Below are 18,789 nucleotides of genomic sequence, written 5' to 3'. Positions count from 1 at the left end.
ATTTTTAATTCTTTAAAAGTAGCAACAACAGAAAAGGAATCTGCTTTGAGGGCCACTGAACAGTGACTGTAAAATCCAACCGATAGCGAGTTCGTCTCCTTTTCTGATCACTGCACAATCACAAGGTTAAGCAGCTGCTCCCAAAGAAGAGCCTTGTTTCCTCGGAGCGGTGCTTAAAGGTGCTGACCATGTAGGTGTAAATACATCTGTCTTTTGCCATTTGCAGTAATACATGCCTCCTACACTTCTCCCAGTGAGGCAGATGGTCCCTGTCCTGTCTAAATATTACACTGTACAGACTTACATTGCTATGTGTTTCTAGAAATATGAGGGCAGATGTTAAATATGTTAAACACACGCTTTGCCCCCTGGAGGTTTAAGTTAAGGCTGCTGTCTCAATTTGGTCATTTTAGGCATGCCAGGCTTCTTGGATCCTAGGCATTCCTCTTAAATCCCTGCTTTATAAATACAGCTTTTCATGTTAATTTTGTGTACTTTCATCAAATATTTTGGATGGAGAAGAAATGAAGGAAGCTCTCAGCTTCTCATTACACATCTACGTGGGCTTCGCTGAAAATTATGATCCTCATTCATGAAAACTCTATTTACACAGCAGGGTATTTCCCATGACTGTTGTTTTCCCCCCTTACATAAGCCTGACCGAATATTTTAAATTTAATCAGTTTTTAAAATTACACAAAATAATAGGACATGGACGGTTTGTGAATAGTAAAATTTACTTAAAGAAAATTATCAATATGAACACTCTCTGAATATATTTAATATATTTAAGAAGAAAACATTAAATAAAATAGTGCAGATTTATTACATTTGCAATAGTTGTAGGAAAGTTTGCTATCACCACGGCATTAAGGAAACAGCCTTTGTAAAGGCCACTGCATGAACTACTGTTGTAAACCACGTGCTTTTTTAAAAATCATCATCCTCACCATTGCTCCTATCACCCTACCTCCCCCCGGCACACCCTCAGCTAGCTTTTTGTTTTCTTTCTATGTCTTGTCCCACCTAGTTCTAGGGTCTATTACATTTCTAAGAGTCTACAGACAGAGCCAGGATTACATTCCTGTCCTCCTCTGACTGTACTCCTGGAGTCACCTTTTTGATGGTTTCCCTCTTTCTGTAACTTCTTGCTGATCTCCATGCACATTAACCTTGTCCTCATCCTGCCTCCTTGCCTGTCCGCATCCAAGATTGCACCTTTCTATACTTTCAAATTTCACCTGATTGTTCGCGCAATTTTTCCCCTCACCCATGTTTAAATTGTAAGCAGAAAAAACCTGCAAAAATAAGCAACTTGAAATGTATGTGTGAAAGAAGTTAAACCACAAGATTATCCTCATACTGTTTCTTTACTCCCGTTTACAATTATCTATGAAGCTCAGGAACTTATCTGCAGCCAGCCCCTGTGCTTAGGGCAATTGTGTGTTCGTAGTTCACGATTTGGCTCAACAAGCCTAATGAAATTCCTGTTTACAGCAACGAGAGCAGGGCTGGATTGTTAGATAGACATAGAGATACACATGTATATATGTGCATACATATGTAAGCTTTAGAACGTCATCATGCATACTTAGTGCACGAAACAAAACAATAACAGATTTTACAGGATGTCCTCAACACTCAAGCACAGAACATGGGAATTACTCAGGGGGAGAGAAGGAACATCCGCGAGCTCTCACCTGAAAAATAATTCCCGGTCCACAAAACTCAAGGTCATGTTCACCTCATTATTTGGGTTTGAGCAAGAAAGCACTGAAGCAAGCAAGACAGTGCCTGCACCCATTTGCCAAAACACAGGAAAATATTATGAACCTGCAGGACTCTCAATTGTTTTCTCCAACCCCATGCCAAACTTGATCTGTTTTTCTTAAAAATATAAACGCCATCTGTAAATTATTGCATGAATCAGACTTTTAACTAGAAAATATTCAGAGATTTGAATAACCAAAAAGTGAGCAGGAAAAAAAATAATAATCGCCCACTAGATTTACGTATTAATTGCGAAAACTGAAGATTTTAAATTTAGCAAAATATCAACTGTTGAACAGTATCAATTAACTTAAATTTGTTACAGTTTATGAAGCTCTCGGAATCTTCTTAGTAATTGTAACGTACATGTATTTAGTAGAGCTTTGCACAATAAATATTTTGAAGTGCTTTATCACGGCACAGTGAGAAGTACCAAAGTGCAGCTGGCTCCGGCATGAAAGTCCACACGTGAATTTCATAGTACAGAACAGTCACTTCAGAGGAAAAATAAGGTCAAGAAAACAGCAGGATTAAGTTCTTTCTTTATGCTCACCCCGGCTTACTGTCTTTCCATTTCTGATAGTCAAAAATCATTTCTGCTTGAAAAGTGTGGAAATAAAAATAAACAAACTTTAAAAAAAAGTAAAACCATAACTTATTCTGATTGAATACAGCTCTGCTTATGTTTCATGCCAATTCCTGGCGTGAAACTCTCCTGATGTCAGCGTACGGTACTGCCCACATGGTAGACTGCAAGAAAATGACCCACCCAAATGTATTAATTCATCCTGAATTTTTAGAGATTTGTTTTCAGGTTTCGTTCACTTTTCTTGTCTCCTTTTCCCCCCACCCCCCTCCTGTTGCCATTAAATTACATACACTGAAATTAAAATAAGGAATAAAACTAAGTATTGCTAGTAACACAAATTATTTCCATGTTAATTATAAATAACGACATTAAGAAAGGTTTGTGCAGACATACTTACCCTGTGCGTTTGGTGATGGTCCCTAATGTCATTGGCTGTTTGATTTGAGCAAGAGGCAACACCACAGTCAAACTTGGAAGAGGCAGGAGTCGAGGGTTCCCAGGATTATTGTTTGTGAAGTTATTGTAAGTGTCTTGGCTGTTCAATTTACCTTGAGATAAAGATGTAATAAAACACATTATTGGAATTTTTTCTTCATCTATCATTTCTAATAACTGCCTGAAATAAGCCATTGCCAAAAAAAAAAAAAACAACAAAAAAAAAACGAAAAGGGGGGGGAGATAAAAAGCTCTTATTGTAAGCAAAAAGGTATCTAAAAAATAAATTATAATGGAAGCCGCAAATATTTATTTTTATATATGGGGATAAGGTCTCCTTCCATGGAAAGAAAATTATTCCTGCTGCTTGCCTGACAGTTTTGTTCACCAAAATGTTTTTGAGTTAGGTTTGAAGAACAAACTCTGGATTCCAATCCTCTATGGAAAAAAAAAAAAAAAAAGAATATTCTGGAAGGGAACTATTTTCCTAAAGTACCACATACAGTGTTGGTAATTGAAAGTCCTGAAAAGGTCGCTTTTGTTGTCTCTACGGATAAAGGCACACATAATAGTCATCTCTGAACCAAGAGCGGAGGAAAGTAACAAGTAACTATACAAAATAAAGCCCTGCAAAACTACAGGTAAAAATCAAGAAAGTATCACAAAAGTAACAAAGTTTATAATCATTCAAAAAAGAAGAAGAAGAAAACAAAACGTAGGTACTTAAAAAAAAAAGAAGGGGAAAACATAACAAAAAAATCCCAACAACCCGAAATTTAGCTTGTTTCAAAGAGCTCTGTGCTGGATATACGCCCAGTTTAGATACGCTTTCTTACTTTCTGTATCATTCTGTAGTCACAACCTTTCATTCTTCAGTTAGAAAAGGAAACTAGCTACAAATTTCATGGACAGTAAAGAAAGAAATGTGAAGAAACCAAAGAAAGAAGTTAAACAAAAAAGGGGCCAGTCTGTTTATAGCAGAATCAAAAGTACTTTAAATAGACAAGCAACCATGAATTAAAAGGTTTAGATCATTAACTTGTTTTTCTGTGTTCCTATAATGCTGTGAAACGCTGGCTTTGTTCTTAATCAAAAGGGAGCCATATTGGGAATTAGGTTCCTAAACAACCGCTGCATTCTACACAGATATTATACAAATCCCAGGCCAAATCCATACAATCTGACTGAAGAGCAGCCACCTTTTTTCAAGGAAGAAAAACAGCACAGCAAAGAGTTTCTCACAGGAAGCTGCCTGAAAAGCTTTAATGGTACTTCAGATGGATTGAAAATAGGAAAAGGAAGGCGGAAAAATCTTAATGAATGTCTCATCATCCTAAAGACACTCAATGCTTCCTTTACCCTTCTTTTAATACTATATAACTGTAAGCTTAGGGGTTTTATTTGTTTTTTCTACAAAGTCGCTAGACCTCTGCATCTTAGAAAAGCACAATAACAAAAATGATGAAATTACAAAGTGTATTTTGTATTAAGTATCTGGCCTGAACACTGGTCAATACATTTTAAGAGAAATAGCAAGGCTTTAATGAATAACAAGCCTATTGAAGTCTCAGAGAGCAGATTTCATTAATAGCAATTTTCCTGCACCAACTTGGAATAAAAAGAAACAGGAAAGGGAAAAAAAAACCCAGCTCAGTTTTAAATTAAGACCGAGATGCAATTAATTTTTTTTAAGATTAGTTTCATAATGCATTCTTGGTTCTTGTAAAACGGAGTATGAATAGTTTTCTGCATTATTGTCTAATTAGTTACTGTTGCATGTAATCAAGGTCCCTCTGAAAGTGTTCCTCTCTCCAATATTCACCGTGAGCAACTGCATGCTACACAGCAAACAGCGACGGTATCTACAGAGGGGGGTCCAAATGTCTGTAATTTGTTTTCTTTTACTTGTTAGGAATATAATGATTAACTATGAACTACTGAACCAAATGACTGTGTTGTAACAGTCCTCTCTCTCTCTCAAGGCACATTTAATTACTTGGTGCCCTCTGCTCCCAACATCACGTAGTTTTCCATATGCAAAACCTTCAGCCGATTCAATAGAATATTCACATGCAGAGAAATGAGGCATTTACAGATGTCCATCCTACACAAGGATGAGGTGCCTTATTTTCACACAAGTTGAGGAATCCCAAGGCAGTTAAGGATACTCAGAAAACTGCAGTAAGTCATCACTTAGGAGTTTTTATTAATTGCAGCAACAACATCCTACACATGTTTAGGCTCACACGTAAGAAAACACGAAGTAAAGTAAAAAAATTATTAAACTTTACAGAGAGAACTGAAAACGTGCACAAGAGATGCTGAATGGGCGCAAAATGTAAGATTATTCTTCTTTGAAAAAAACATTTAGAGGTCAGGCATTTCATTTTTAAATGTATAGCTTAATCTGATGTGTACAAATGTCAATTAAAAAAATTAAATAAACCAGAGATCATAATGCACAGCACAAATATGATAAAAAAATTCAGCTATGACCAATGGAAAAGCTGTAAATACGTAAGGTATATCCCAATAACTATTGCCTGCCAATCTATATTCTCTGCAGCCACAGTAGTTGCTTAACTGCAAATAAATGCAATTAAAAGTGACAAAAGTCAAAAATTAAAAGTTGGAATGCTAAAAAAAGGAGACAAATTATTTTTGACAGTAAAGTTTTTCTTGAAAATCTGACTACAATAATATTAAGATGGTGTGGATGAGTAAGGGTAAAGAAAATTATGCTTAAAAGAAAAAGTAAAAATATTTGCTTCCATTTACACAGAATTATTTTTAAGTATTTTTATGATGGAAGTGTTCCATATTGTTATATCTTCATTACATGTTGTCTCAGACCTATCGGAGAGGTTCATGCAGGTCATTTTAACTGCACAGCCTTGGGGACACAGTAAACGCAGTCTATGACTAGGGCTGTTCCTTTCCTACACAGTCAGCAAAAGCTGAATGTGTTACACATTCTAAATTTCATTGGAACAAAAGAGTGTCACGCATTACGTTTAATAAGTCGTTTTAAAACCCTGTAATTTTACGGTGTGCTGTTGCACCCATCCAGAAATTCGACCAAGTCACCCTCCGTCCCTCCAGCCCTTCGAAGCAGGAAACTCCTCCCGCAGTAAAGGGGAGCTGTGTGTGCGCAGGACAGCCGTGGCAGGCCAAGAGAGCACAAAGAATGCAGTCAAGCATCAACATTATTTCTACAGCTCAGGCAGTTGTTGATTCACTGTCAAAGGACAACCAACAAATAAGCCAAAGTTTAAGTCTGCTAGAAATAGCAAGTATTTTTCATGCAGCAGAATCCTGCACTCAAGTTACCTTGCCACATGTGGACAGTACATATTCAGTCTTGTAAGGAAATACGTATATTAATAACAAATAAACCCCTGGAATTATAGCTTCAACAGCGTAGCTTCACTTAGCACTGACAATTTAACTTTAAATGCTAACTTGGTTGCATACTGACAGCTACACACAGATCACATCCTATTGGCTGTTCAAGGAATACTTTCTATGGCAATTAATTTAGAGAAAATTAATCTTCATCATCACAATTTCATGGCACGCTTGCCCTCTCAAGAATCAGTCAGAACATTTTCAGCAGAGCACGCCGAGCGATGGGGCACCTTCCCTTGGTAATGGCCCGGAGCACGAGCTTAACAGCCCTCAGGACCCCGTGCAAGGCCAGTCCTTTGCGTTGAGTATTTGCCTTTCCACAGGCTGCCAGGGAAGAGATTTTCAGATGACAGGTCAAGAGCTGTGCACGGAATGCATTAAAGCCAGCATAGGCTAAGGTTTATTTTCCTTGTGTACATGCTCCCATTTGCCTGCACTCCCTCTCCAGCGCGGGCCACAGCTCAGGACACAGGCAAAGGGAAGCACTGGCATTATTTTCACTCAAATATTACAGACTCAAGGTCCAAATTCCTGATCACAACTAAACCCAAGTCAGAAAAACTCCTACAGTTAATCCTAATTCAGCCTTTTAGACTTCCGTTGGAGGAAAATAAAGGAAACAAAAAAGTCTTATGTCTCAATTTAAGCTGTTGATAAATCTCTTATTAATTTTACTAAGAGACTCACAAAAAGCCGAGGATATTGTGGCTCTGGTAGCCTGACAGAAGAAGTTTATTTACAATTATCCATTAGCTTGGATAATTGTTGCCTACTGAGACAGGGAAACCGCCGTCAGTCAGTTCTGCCTGCGTACCTGCCTGCTGAACGTCTGCAACAAAACCGCCATCACGCTCCCCCCCAAAACCTGAGCCACACTTTTCCAGACGTTTTATTCCACAAATACTCAAAGGAAAAATGGATTAAGCTGAGGATAAAAGTGAAGAAAGAAAACAACAATGGGCTTTGTTGTCAGGCGGAGGGAGCGGCTGCTGTGCCGGCCTGCCTGCTCCGTATTCCCGAGGCAGCCATCATTAACGGACTCACTTCCACCGAGGAAAAAAGGGAGGCCTGAAAGTGCCGGACAAAAGAAATCCCAGCAGGCAAAGAAAAAACAAATTAAAAGCACCATTATAAAACACAGATGCTATAAGGAAAATAAACTTCAGAAGATTTACTGTTTTTTGACAGAGCTGGACATCTGTGGAAAAGACATCAGGAGCAGCTCCTGGTCCGGCCCAGACGGGCCCGTGGCCCCGCCACAGCCATGGCCGCCTCAGAGCCCGCTCCTCTGCCCACACACCTCTGCCACCCCACCGGGAAGCTACTGACAGCCACAATTGTTACTTACAATCATTGTTAAACCTACACAATACTCTTAAAGGCCCAAATGTGAGATTTAAACATTCGATCAAATCGCGCATTTTTAAGTTTTTGAAGTAAATTTTTGGATATGAAAGGAAAGCTACACTTAGGGGAAAACGCGATAGACTTGTGAGCTTGTAACACTGTATAGAAAGCATTCAATCAACTGAAAGCAATTAATACAGTAAGCTTGTCCTCTTCTGATCAACTAAGAGCCTTGATGAATTCAGGCCAGATTTCAAGTTGGTCAGCATTTGAACGGAGCGCTTCAGGGCACCACTGTCAGAGATCGTCTTGGAGGAGAAGGAAGAAAAACATCCTGATTTTTGCAGCTATTAATGACATAAATATACATCAAAACACATCACGGCAGCTACATTCCCACCAGCCCCAGGGAGCTCATCTGTGAACACAGTGCGGTGCAGCCAGTGTTATCCAAAAAGGTTTTGTTGGATCCTGAAAGGAATTCTGTTGATGCAGCCCCACTGACCGCTCCGTGGTTACTTTGCCCTTCTCTTTAGTCCACACATAGCACCACATCAATGCAACGAAATCACCTCTTACCTGCTCTCCAAATCACTTCTCACCTGGCCTAAACCCAGCTCTAATACATCGGTACCACACAGAGGCAACAGTCTCACCCCATCAGATGGAAAGGGAACCCAGTAATTCCCAGCCCAGCTTAAAACCAAAACTATACCCTAACACCTAAGGGCTGCAAACACCAACTTCCTGCCAAACTGAAATTAAATCGTTTTACCCAGTAAGTTTCCCCTGGCAGTTTCGATTGCATGTGACATGTCTCCTCATTCAAGGGTTGTGGGACCCTCTTCTGCACAGAGAAATCCCACCCTGTTGGCAAGCAAGACAACGGGGCTTGGCCCAGGCAGTTCTTCTGGTAGGAACATAATGATCATAAAGATTTTAGTTTCTCTACAGACTTTACACAGAAAACTAAAGTGGCATCGAGCACCTCTCAGACTCATAATACAATGATTCTATGTTGATTTTTTTCATTTTTCTTCCATTACTCCAATACAAAAAGCTTAGTAATGCAGTGTTACTAAAATTCAAAACCTACTCGATTAGCTTTTATATCTTACAGTATTTAACAGACTACATTTCAAAGTGTACCACGTAGTCTACTGGCATTAACACTACATATAAACATCTTTAATTTGGTAAATAAAACCACAGCTACTCGAGGCTATGCAATCACGTGGAGGCTGAGCTGTAAGAAAATGAACTATGTTTGGCCATTATTTCTGTTTAGTGTTAACACTGAAGATTCCTCAACTAAACATTCACTAATCGTATAATGCAAGGGAAATAAAATCCTTTCTAATTGGCAGACAGAAAATGGCAGGAAAACCAGAAGTGTCATGGATGTGGTGGTTTATTTTGCTTTGCTTTTTATTCAATACAAAAAGTTTCCCGGATGAGAATGAAAAGCTTCCCAGCTTCAGTTCCAAGACTTTCACCCTCGTTTCTGACCTCTTCTCAGACATGTTCCAGTATAATCTGTAATCTACTACAGTCGGAAGAGGAAACAGCAGCGCCCTGGTGAGAAACGCTGCCTTGTGACCTGAATAGAGAACCCTGCGGAAGCAATGCTGGCTCGCAGAACTCGTTTGGAAGGGCTTGACAGACAAACTCAATAGCGTCCCGAGAAACACACTCAACACCACGAGCGCTAATTACTACCAAAGTGGGCTTTTGCTTTCATGTTTTGTTTTATTGAGTCAAACGTGTTTTATCTTTCTTTGTAAAACGTTACACATCTTCCTCGAAAAAGTCAGGAAACTAATTATTGTAGTTAATGGTCGCTTCTGAATTAAATTTACATTGCAATTTCCTTGAATTGTATTCTACCAAATTTAGCCTCATTTCACACCCTAACCCTCAATATTTCCAATACAATTAGACCCATTAGAGGAAGAATATTATGTATTTGCTACAGCATGTATACGCACATGATCTAGCTACTTAGAGCAAATTTTTCTCTCAGCTAAACTGGTGCAAGTCCAAAATCCATCACTAACTTAACTCCATTGAAATGGATGGGAGAAAATAATGCAGCCGGTTGTTTTCATAATGTTTAAAACCGCTTGATATTGAACCTTTTGAAACACAGCTGCACTAAATCTCATGATTACCCTCAGAAAGCAGAACTTTCTCTCTATTTGCATCCAGGAAAAGGCATGTGATGGTGACAGGCAAGCTTGTAAGTCAGAATCCTCTGCCGAAGACACGCAAGCGCCAGTCCAAGTGTCTCAGCCACTGCTGAGACAGTCCTCTGCCCTCTCACCCGAGCTCCTTGAACTTCAGCTCTTCCAACTGCTCAACAGCCTCATCCACTCAAAATCTGAACATGGCCTCATAATATTCCTTTCTTCCTTCTGAAGTTTCTCTTTCTTCTGCTATTTTCAGAAACTTCGTCCCTCAATTATAAAGCGTCCCACTGATATCTGAAAATCTCTTATCCTTGACAAAGGTTGGAAGAGAGAAGGAACTGACGTGACCCTTTTGCTGCCCGTTCTCTCCACCTGGCCAAAGATGGATTATGAAAAAACAGTTCAAACCTCAAGCTCTACCTGGGATTTGGACCTGTCATTTACTTCTACGATTAGTGATGTACAGCTGGCCATTTCGCCTACCTCCATGCGTATTTCTTCTTTTCCTGCATGCAAAAGGAATTACATTGACAGTCCAGAGGAATTGAAAAGGAAAGGAAGCCACTTCTGCCAGAACAGCGACAGCGTCCCGGGCCCCGTGGCACTTCCCAGCAGCAGCTGGGAGGACACCCATAGTGCTAACTACCTCGCATAAAAATATCTCCTTCAAAATCTGAAAGAAATGTCTGCTTCTTCCCTTGCCATTTCCCCTCCTCATTTTGTCCAGATACCTGTTTGCTGTGCTAAAGTTCCTCAAAGAGCTGCACAGTAAAGATGCCTTGAAGCATTTCCTTAGAAAACAACCCTTCCGCCACCACACATACAAGTCTGGCATAAAAATCATCTTTCAGGACTTATTTAACTAAAAATATTGTTGGTGCAAAGCTCAAGTCCATTTATGGGCAAAACTCTCCTTGAAGTAAAAACAACAACAAAACTCATTTGCCAGCTGTTGGCTCCAGGCTTTGCATGGCCGTAAAGCCGGCAGCAGCAGCAACACTTCAGCCGGTTCACTCCAGATGGCGGTTACCAGGAAAATCAGCCAAACTGGCCTTTCTGCTCGTCGGTCACCTCCAGTAAAAGCCAGCCATGGGCAAGGAGGGGTCCACACCTCGCCATCCTATTTGTACCTTGCACCTTCAACTCCTCACACATTAAAAGACTGCAAGATTAGTTTCTCATAGCTACTATGGGTATAGCTATGGAATATTTTGCAAACAAAAGCGAAGGTGTTCTGCCCATCCTCCCCAACGCGTGGCCGTAAGCCAGGTCTGGAGCAGAAGCCGTGGCTGTAGCTACCACAGCACTGGACATGAGTTTGCCAACTCTTCCGAGGAAAGGACTATGCGAGCTCAGACACTCCACTAATGAGGTTATCGCACAGGCAGCTTCTAGGCACTGCGAAGAGACTCTGCTACTCCCATTTCTTGCACATGGGAATTTTACTAACACTGTCTGCTGGTGAATGATGAAGCGCTTGAGAAAACAAGTATGCACTATTACTGCCCCTTGTCGTGCCTATCAATCATAATTCATATCAACACAGTTTTGAATTCAAAGCCTTCTTTCAGGGAAGACTCCGAGATGCTTCAGCATTGTGAACTTCAGAGAATTTGAGTGTCTCGGACTTCTCTTCCAAATGATACAGAATAAAGTGATCCTTATGAACTTAGATTTTTTGTGTTGGGGACAATGGAGTCAGAATAACTGATCAGCTTGTCTCAGAAACTGCAAATGACTGGTCTGGGAATTTCTGAAGGACACCTCTGTACGCAGCTGTGTTGGGTGAGGAGATACGGAAAGCTTAATAGCAGCCCCCTACCCAAAGTGCTTAGCTTATTAGAATTTTGTATTGGCAATATACTACATGTTAATACATCTGTGGCTATTTTTTTTCCTCACCTTTTTACCTACGCCTTATTTTCCCTCGCTCTAGCTGCAAAAATTAGCACAAATATTTTAGCATCTGAATTCAATCCAGGTTGAATACACAGTACTTATCCCAAGTTATGTGAAAAAAAAAAAAAAAAAGTGCCTTGAGAACCACTGCATATGAGAACTTGATAATAATATCCATGGATAATTATAATAAATGGCTTGTCTGAAACACCCGTAGAATAGGAACTGAAGTAAACCATAGCAATCTCTCTCCCTCTTCCACCCACCACACACCCTCGGCAGCTCTGCTCTTTTACCCATGACCGTTAAGGATGTTTTCTGGCTCTGTGACAGCATCGTGACTCAGGTCATGAGAAGTGTCAAAGATGCATTTCCTTGAGATGGGAAAAAGCAACTGATTTTAACAGCCCACAAAGACTAAGCAAAAAGAATAAGCCCGATCAGCATATTTAAGGGTAAAGATAAACCTTTTAAAAGATACAAGTATATTTTATTTCCAATCTTAATGCTTATGTTTCTCTCCATAAAGTGTTTACATTTTTCAGACTACCAAAAATGCACAGTTGATTTAAATGCCTTACTTAAGAATAATAAACTGAAAAAAGACAACAAGGGCAGCACCCATTTACTGCATAATCCATCACCGATCATACACACAGGGAGTCTGACTCAGACCCTGGATTCCCTCCCAGCAGCGGCTGTGCCCCAAATACCCACAGCCAGGGGAAGCAGAAGGTGTTTGGGCTTGAACTCAGCAGGTCCATCAGATAAAATGATTGTTCCCACTAGCTCCTGCCCCATTCCTTTCCCTCGCTGGTCACTAGCATGGAGTGTCGCATGCTTTCACCTTCCTTCAGGCCAAACCTTACTTGTCATACAACACCCTCAATACTTAAACCTCCTCTTTCAACTGATATGGTCTCTTGAAAAACTCTAGATTCTACTTTCTCACCTTCTGATCAAACATATTACAGGCTTCTATCAGGCGAGCAAAGCTACTTTTTGTCATTTCACTGACCGCAGCTCCCTCAAGCCTCTCACATTCCTTGACCCACCAACAAATTTTTCGCCATCCTGTCTGCCCTGTACCTAATCTCTCCTCCTGACCCAACCCCAGCCTCTCCCTTCTGTGCTTTGGACACAAACACCATTCAAAAAACCTTTCCTGCATCACTCCTTCCGCGACCAGCTCTTTTCAGCTGGTTTCTTACTACAAAGCTCAATCTTAGTGACCGGTTTTATGCTGATCACACTCTTTTCTCCTTAAAACACTGTTCAGCTGTATACAAGTGTATCTGGCCCTCTGCACAGACACATAAAGCATCCTGAGAAGCCATATAGCAGTTGAGCACGTTCCTTCTTGTGCACCACTAATATCGCTGTTTATCAATTTCCAATTGGCAAGGACTGCAAAACCCTATCAAAAGCGGTGCATAATCTGCAGGATGTCTTTGTTACTCACCATGCACGAGAGGGAAATACACTAGCCTGTCTTTTATACGCCTGGTTAACTAGTGAGATTTGCAGATGGAAAAACACTGTTTTACTGTAAATTAAGAGTAAATAATCGAGGGGGGGAAATTACATAACAATAGAATCCCAAAATGTCATTTTATTAAGTCATTTTCAGAGAAACACTTAAAAATCCCATTACTACTTCTCCTTGGACTCCCTCAGTACATTCCTCTGACACATCAACACTTGACCCTATAGAAATTTTCTTCAGTTTGATGTTACCAAGGCTGAAATCATCCATCTTGACAGGAAAACTTCAGTGGGACGCTCACATCTGTGGTAATCCAACTCCTCTCTGCCTTCCACCTTCCTTTCACCTCGCGATCCATCTTTGACATCCCGGTCTCCTGTGCACGGCCTATTACTTCCCCTCCGCCTGCCTCTCCACAATCTTTCTGGAACAGTTTGCTTTGACCACCGCTATGGCATTTGCTGCGCTAAATCACTCAGTCATGTACTTTTACACTTCATGTCTCAAGAACTGCAATTCCCTTCTGATGTTAGTCTCCTTCAATTTTCAATTTATCTGGAATACTTGCAACTCCTTTTTCAAATATAGAGGCAAACCTACATTTGCCCCAGTCTCAGATCTACACTGTTTACAAAAGCCCACTTCTAAAACACTTTATGTACAGACACGAACTTCCCTTGTGACAGAATTTATCAGTCTATTTCCCTACTTATCTGAAGGGAATGGATCTTTTCCTTCCACTTCAGAAACTATCCAAAATATACCACCCACTTCTTTCACTCCACTGGTTCTCTAGCCATTTAAAAAAAAAAAAAAACAAAAAGCAGCTAAAACCACAGCTCATTTACAACCAGTAAGCTCCTGGCCAATACCCAAATTGGTGCTTACAGTCAGCTGTTCGTACCTTTACATGTGTAACCTAGGGACCTAGGGGCTGCTGGAACCCATGGGCTCCAGGGGGGGTTCTGCGTGCACTTCCATAGGCAAGAGGCTTCGCGTAACCCTGGGACCTTTCCAGAAGGAAGTAATGGTCTCTAAAAGTCGTTAGCAGAAAATTCCCACCAGGTAAATTAATTTTTTTTTTTTCACAATTGCCTTATGGAATGTAAAGAGAAACTTCAAATCAGAATGTGAAATCGAGAGACTCGCTATGCATTTTAGGCAGCCCACTGCCCAGTGAACGCGGAGGGTTTGTAGGAGCAGCCCAGCGACTGCAATGTAAATTCTCCTGCATTAATAAAAACGCTCCGTTCTTATTAGCACCAGCGGGTGGGTGTTTTACATCGATTACCAACCAACCAGGAGCGCCCTGACGAGCCTGTCGGGGCCCATCGTGCGAGCGAAGCGCTGTCGAGTCGCGACGCGACTCGAAATAATCGCTCTTAAAAGCGGCCGGGCGGCAGAAACGCCCCGGCCCCGCCGGCGCCCAGAGCGGAGGGGGACACGCCCCGACCACGCCCATGCCGCGCCCCTCGGCCCCGCCCCCGGCCGAGGCATCGCCGGGAGAAGGGCGCCCCCTGCCGGGGGGTCCGCCCCGCCGCGGCGGGCGGAGGCGGCGGCGCCTTTCAACACCACTCAGGGCGAAGAGTGATGATGTGGAAAAAGGGATTTGTAGGCAAATTTCGACTCCGAGGCGAAGCTGGAAAAGAAATGGTTTGAAAGTAGGTTTAAAATGGAAAAAAAACCCAAAAAACAAACAAAAAAAAACCCCAACCAGCCAAGTAGGATGCTGTGGGGGAGTGAAAGGATTAAACACGCAGGAAAACATTAAAAGTACATTAAAAAAAAAAAAAAACAACAGGTCTATTCTGCAGCATGCTTTACTGTTTCTAAGCATTTATAAAAGCTGTTTTCTGTAAGTGAAGCTACAATTCACACAGAGAACAATTAAAGCTTAACAGAGACTTTCCCAACAACCGTTTTTGACTTTCCCAACAACTGTTTTCAAGCCGTGTTTACAGCGCCAGCTCTCCAGTTCAACTCTGGAAAGGAACTGCCCTCCAGTGCTTTAAGATATTATACAGTTAATTTTCTTTGAAACTATTTTTGTCTGCCTCTCTCTAAATAGGTGGTTTCTTAAGTGAGTGTTACTTAAAGGAAACCAATCTGTTTTTCAGGAAGGGCTGATGATGTCAGTCCTTGCAACTCTGCTTTCCCATAAGAATTCTTCTAGTAAAAGGAGTTTCACTCTGGGAAATAGTGAAAAGTAACATGAAAATATTTCAAGCATCTCAGACTGCATGTTTATCAAACTTCTAGTTTTACGCTTGGATTTCAATCATGTTGCAATTGCAACGAATGAAGGAAAAGTGAGAGAAAACCTTTTTGATTTTTAAAACTGAAAAAGACTTTGCAATGAAAAATGTGCTGTGCTAAAATATTTACGAAGAGCTGAACGCAAGTCTGAATGCAATATATAAGGAGCAACATGTTTTTTCTGAATTCTAAATTTACGTACTCCATTTCAGCGTAGGTATCACATGTGAAACAGAACCACTCCGTGTTACGGATGGTCTTTTGGCAAAACTACACCATCCAAATAAATACTTCAATCCCCAACAAAATGAGAAGACAAATTCGGACAGTATTGTTTTATTACTGAATGTTTTTAGGAGGTGTGGATGCGTAGCTATAGGTCCAACATGTGCTTAACTTACTCTGCTAGTGCTTGTTCTGATACTGGAAATTCCCGCAGTCAACAACAGCAAAAACCTCCCAGTAAAGCCACAGAGACTTTAACTTGCTGGTGGGGCAAGAAGTAACAATAACAACATACTGGAAACTTTAATTTGCAGAATAAAAATAGTAAGAGTTATACAGGGCTTTCAATCTTTCAAGCATTACATTTTCACAGCTAACTGCTCCTTGCTGTTCACCTATCAGCGTCCTGAAGATAACAGGGGATACATCTGTATAATCAAGGACATAGTTCCTCTCTCATCCATTAATCCACCTGTGAGACAGGTAAGTACCATAAACCCCATTTTATACAAGCAAAAAGGTCACATAAGGCCATATTCTACCCTAATGTTCAGCCCCACAACCAAATGATGTCGTATTAGTCTTATAATAGTAAAAGCCCATAAAAGGATCCCAACCCCACTCAGATATTACTGACAACACGCTCTGGCAATCCCGGGGAATGACGAAAATACAACCTCGCTGGACTAACAGACAGAATAACCCAAACAAAATCTGTGTTAGCTATAAAAGGTGCAAAGGAAATCTCTCTTTATCATCCTCTGTTTAACAGTTTACTTCATTCCGCTAAAAAGAACAAAGCCAAACTCTGATTCATTTGGAAATGAAATCATCCCCACCCCCCGTAAAGGCGTACATTGGGCGGGTAAACAGTTCCCCGCGTACTCCAACAAAATGTAAATAGATTGCCTTGCTACTATATACATAGCAAACAGTTTCGTTTTGAAACTCAGAGTTAAAAAACAAGTGAGAAAAATATTACGAAGCCTGAACTCTGAAAATATTTACAGGAACAAAAGCTAATCACAAGTTAACATCAATAGGTTACAATTGCTAATCAAAAAAAGATGATAACAAGCAAGCGCTTTGCTCGCAGAAGTCCGGTCCTTTGGCCTAAGGCTGGGGCAATGCTATTGTCACGCCAAAGAAATATTAGCAGAAGGATTAACGGCAGTTTTTCTAACTTAAGGCTTATCAAAACTTTTCTAGATTGCAAAGGACATAAATGGAGAATCACGATGACACGACTCCACGCAAAAAAACCCTCCAGAAATAAAATCTTCTCTGAATCTGCCACTTAATCAACAGTTTGTCCCACTGTAACGGGACATGATCTCTGGCTTTATTTCCATTATAATCGGCTGCGTTTGGAGGGATGATTAAGGAAAGGAACAGTTATTCATCTTGAAGAAAACTAAAAACTTCAAGTAATTCCACACACAGGGAACACAGAGATTATTATTCTTGTTACACAGTAGAAAGCTGATAGACAAAATCAGCTGAATAAAATTTACCAAGGGTCACACAGCGAGTTAGAAGGAAAGTAAAGAATTAAACCCAGAACTGTTCTTTCCTGTTCTGAGTACCAAGTCCTGTGACCAGACTGCCAAAACTCCTCCAAACAACAATAACTTAACATTATAATATGATAAGGAGCTGTTACAATCTCAGTAAACACATCTTAGTTCACAAATTAAAGTAATCACCGGGCTCTGGCTAATCCAGCTGCCATACACACACATACCAAATCCCTCCACTGAAAGTCACTCTGAACTTCAGTTGGGTTTTTTTTTCCAAGTTGATGATAAATGGCTTTTTATAAGATGCATATAATATGGTTCAATAGCCTGTCTGCCTTCAGCCAGGTAAACTGGAAGATTACTGAAATTAAAAAGCAGCAATGATAACTGCTAAAAACATTACAATATTTTACCAAATTTATTCTTTTAAACCAAATTATTTTGTCTTTTTTTCTGAGAATTTTTTTGAAGACAACTCCCCTAACTCCTGCGTATTTTTCCTATGAAGGTTTGCAAGTTACCAACACAGTCTTAGTATGTCTCCAACTTCAAGCCCTTCCACACCGTGAGAATGCGATGAGCACAATTTGCGAAGTTCTCCGGAAAACGAAGCTACCTTCCTGTCTTATTTCTCAGTGCCCATCTGCAGCCTTCTAATGGAGCTAACTGTATAACCAGAGCTAATTGTCAAGCAATGATGACAGCACAAAGATCTTGACAAAAATCTGATTTATTTATTATATTTCAAGACGGTCATTTGAAAACTGAAGCCTTAAAACTCTTGCGACACTTCCATAAATGCTGCTCCCTTTCTGGCAGTAACTGCTCGATGTCTTTCTCCTGCCTGGAAAATCTGTGCACCACTGAGGATCCTAGAGCAAATGAAAGAGGATCCTAGAGCAATTGAAACTGCTGTTTCTTCTTTAAAAAAAAAAAAAAGAAAAAAAAAGCGTAAAATCTATTCAAAACTTCAAATGTACCTACGAGTACTGTAAAGGCGACAACTTACTGCAATTTCCCTTGACAGAAACCAGAATTGGCTGGATGAAAGCTACACAAATTTATAGTTCCTTCCTCTCCTCTACGTGATGTCAGCAGTTAAAAGGGATTGGATGTACCACGGGAAAGCTTTACAGCGCTCCCCAGCCTGCTCCAAGCCTGACACGCTGAACAACGAGGAGAGAGAAAGTAAAATGGCAGATACCTAAATGTCTCCAAGGAGGAGGAAAGTACAGATCACGTTTTGGGTGCCTTCCAGTGGCTCCAGGCAGAAGAGCGTGGCTCCAGAGCAGCTACGCAGAAAACTTTGTTTAGAAAGGTCCAAAGAAAGGAGAAAATACAGCGGCTGCTTCTGAGACAAGTCTGGTTCCCTTAATAATCAACAAGTCATTAAAATGTTCCTTTGATTCGGAAATCCCACAAAGGTTCTCTCTATAGCAGCAAAGATGTTGACTATGACAGCGCACAGTTGGGCTTTCACAAGCACTTCTAATCCAACTCCTAATTAGGGCAGAGGGACTGTTCCTTGCCATTTTCAATACCCTCAGACTGGAACTGGGTGGCTCCCCGCACCACACTGCTATTTAAACTTGCACTTCAATGGCAGCTGGGACTTACTCTGAAAGGAGGGGTGAGGATGCAGCAAATCCTGAGGCCAAACAAAGC

General features: G+C 40.7%; 1 protein-coding gene across 20 annotated transcripts in view; it reads right to left on the bottom strand.

Annotated features, from left to right (window-relative positions):
• The window catches only part of BCAS3 (BCAS3 microtubule associated cell migration factor), a 364,218-nt gene that overhangs the window by 227,443 nt on the left and 117,986 nt on the right, over positions 1-18,789 (bottom strand). For all 20 annotated transcript variants that reach the window (XM_054209092.1, XM_054209096.1, XM_054209097.1 and 17 more), the window contains one exon: positions 2,757-2,907. In XM_054209092.1, coding sequence (XP_054065067.1) covers positions 2,757-2,907 — 151 coding nt within the window. The remainder of the gene's footprint in view (positions 1-2,756; positions 2,908-18,789) is intronic.

Source organism: Rissa tridactyla, chromosome 7, assembly GCF_028500815.1.
Source record: "Rissa tridactyla isolate bRisTri1 chromosome 7, bRisTri1.patW.cur.20221130, whole genome shotgun sequence".
Classification (NCBI taxonomy): Eukaryota; Metazoa; Chordata; class Aves; order Charadriiformes; family Laridae; genus Rissa; species Rissa tridactyla.
This window is presented reverse-complemented; position numbering and strand designations above follow the sequence as displayed.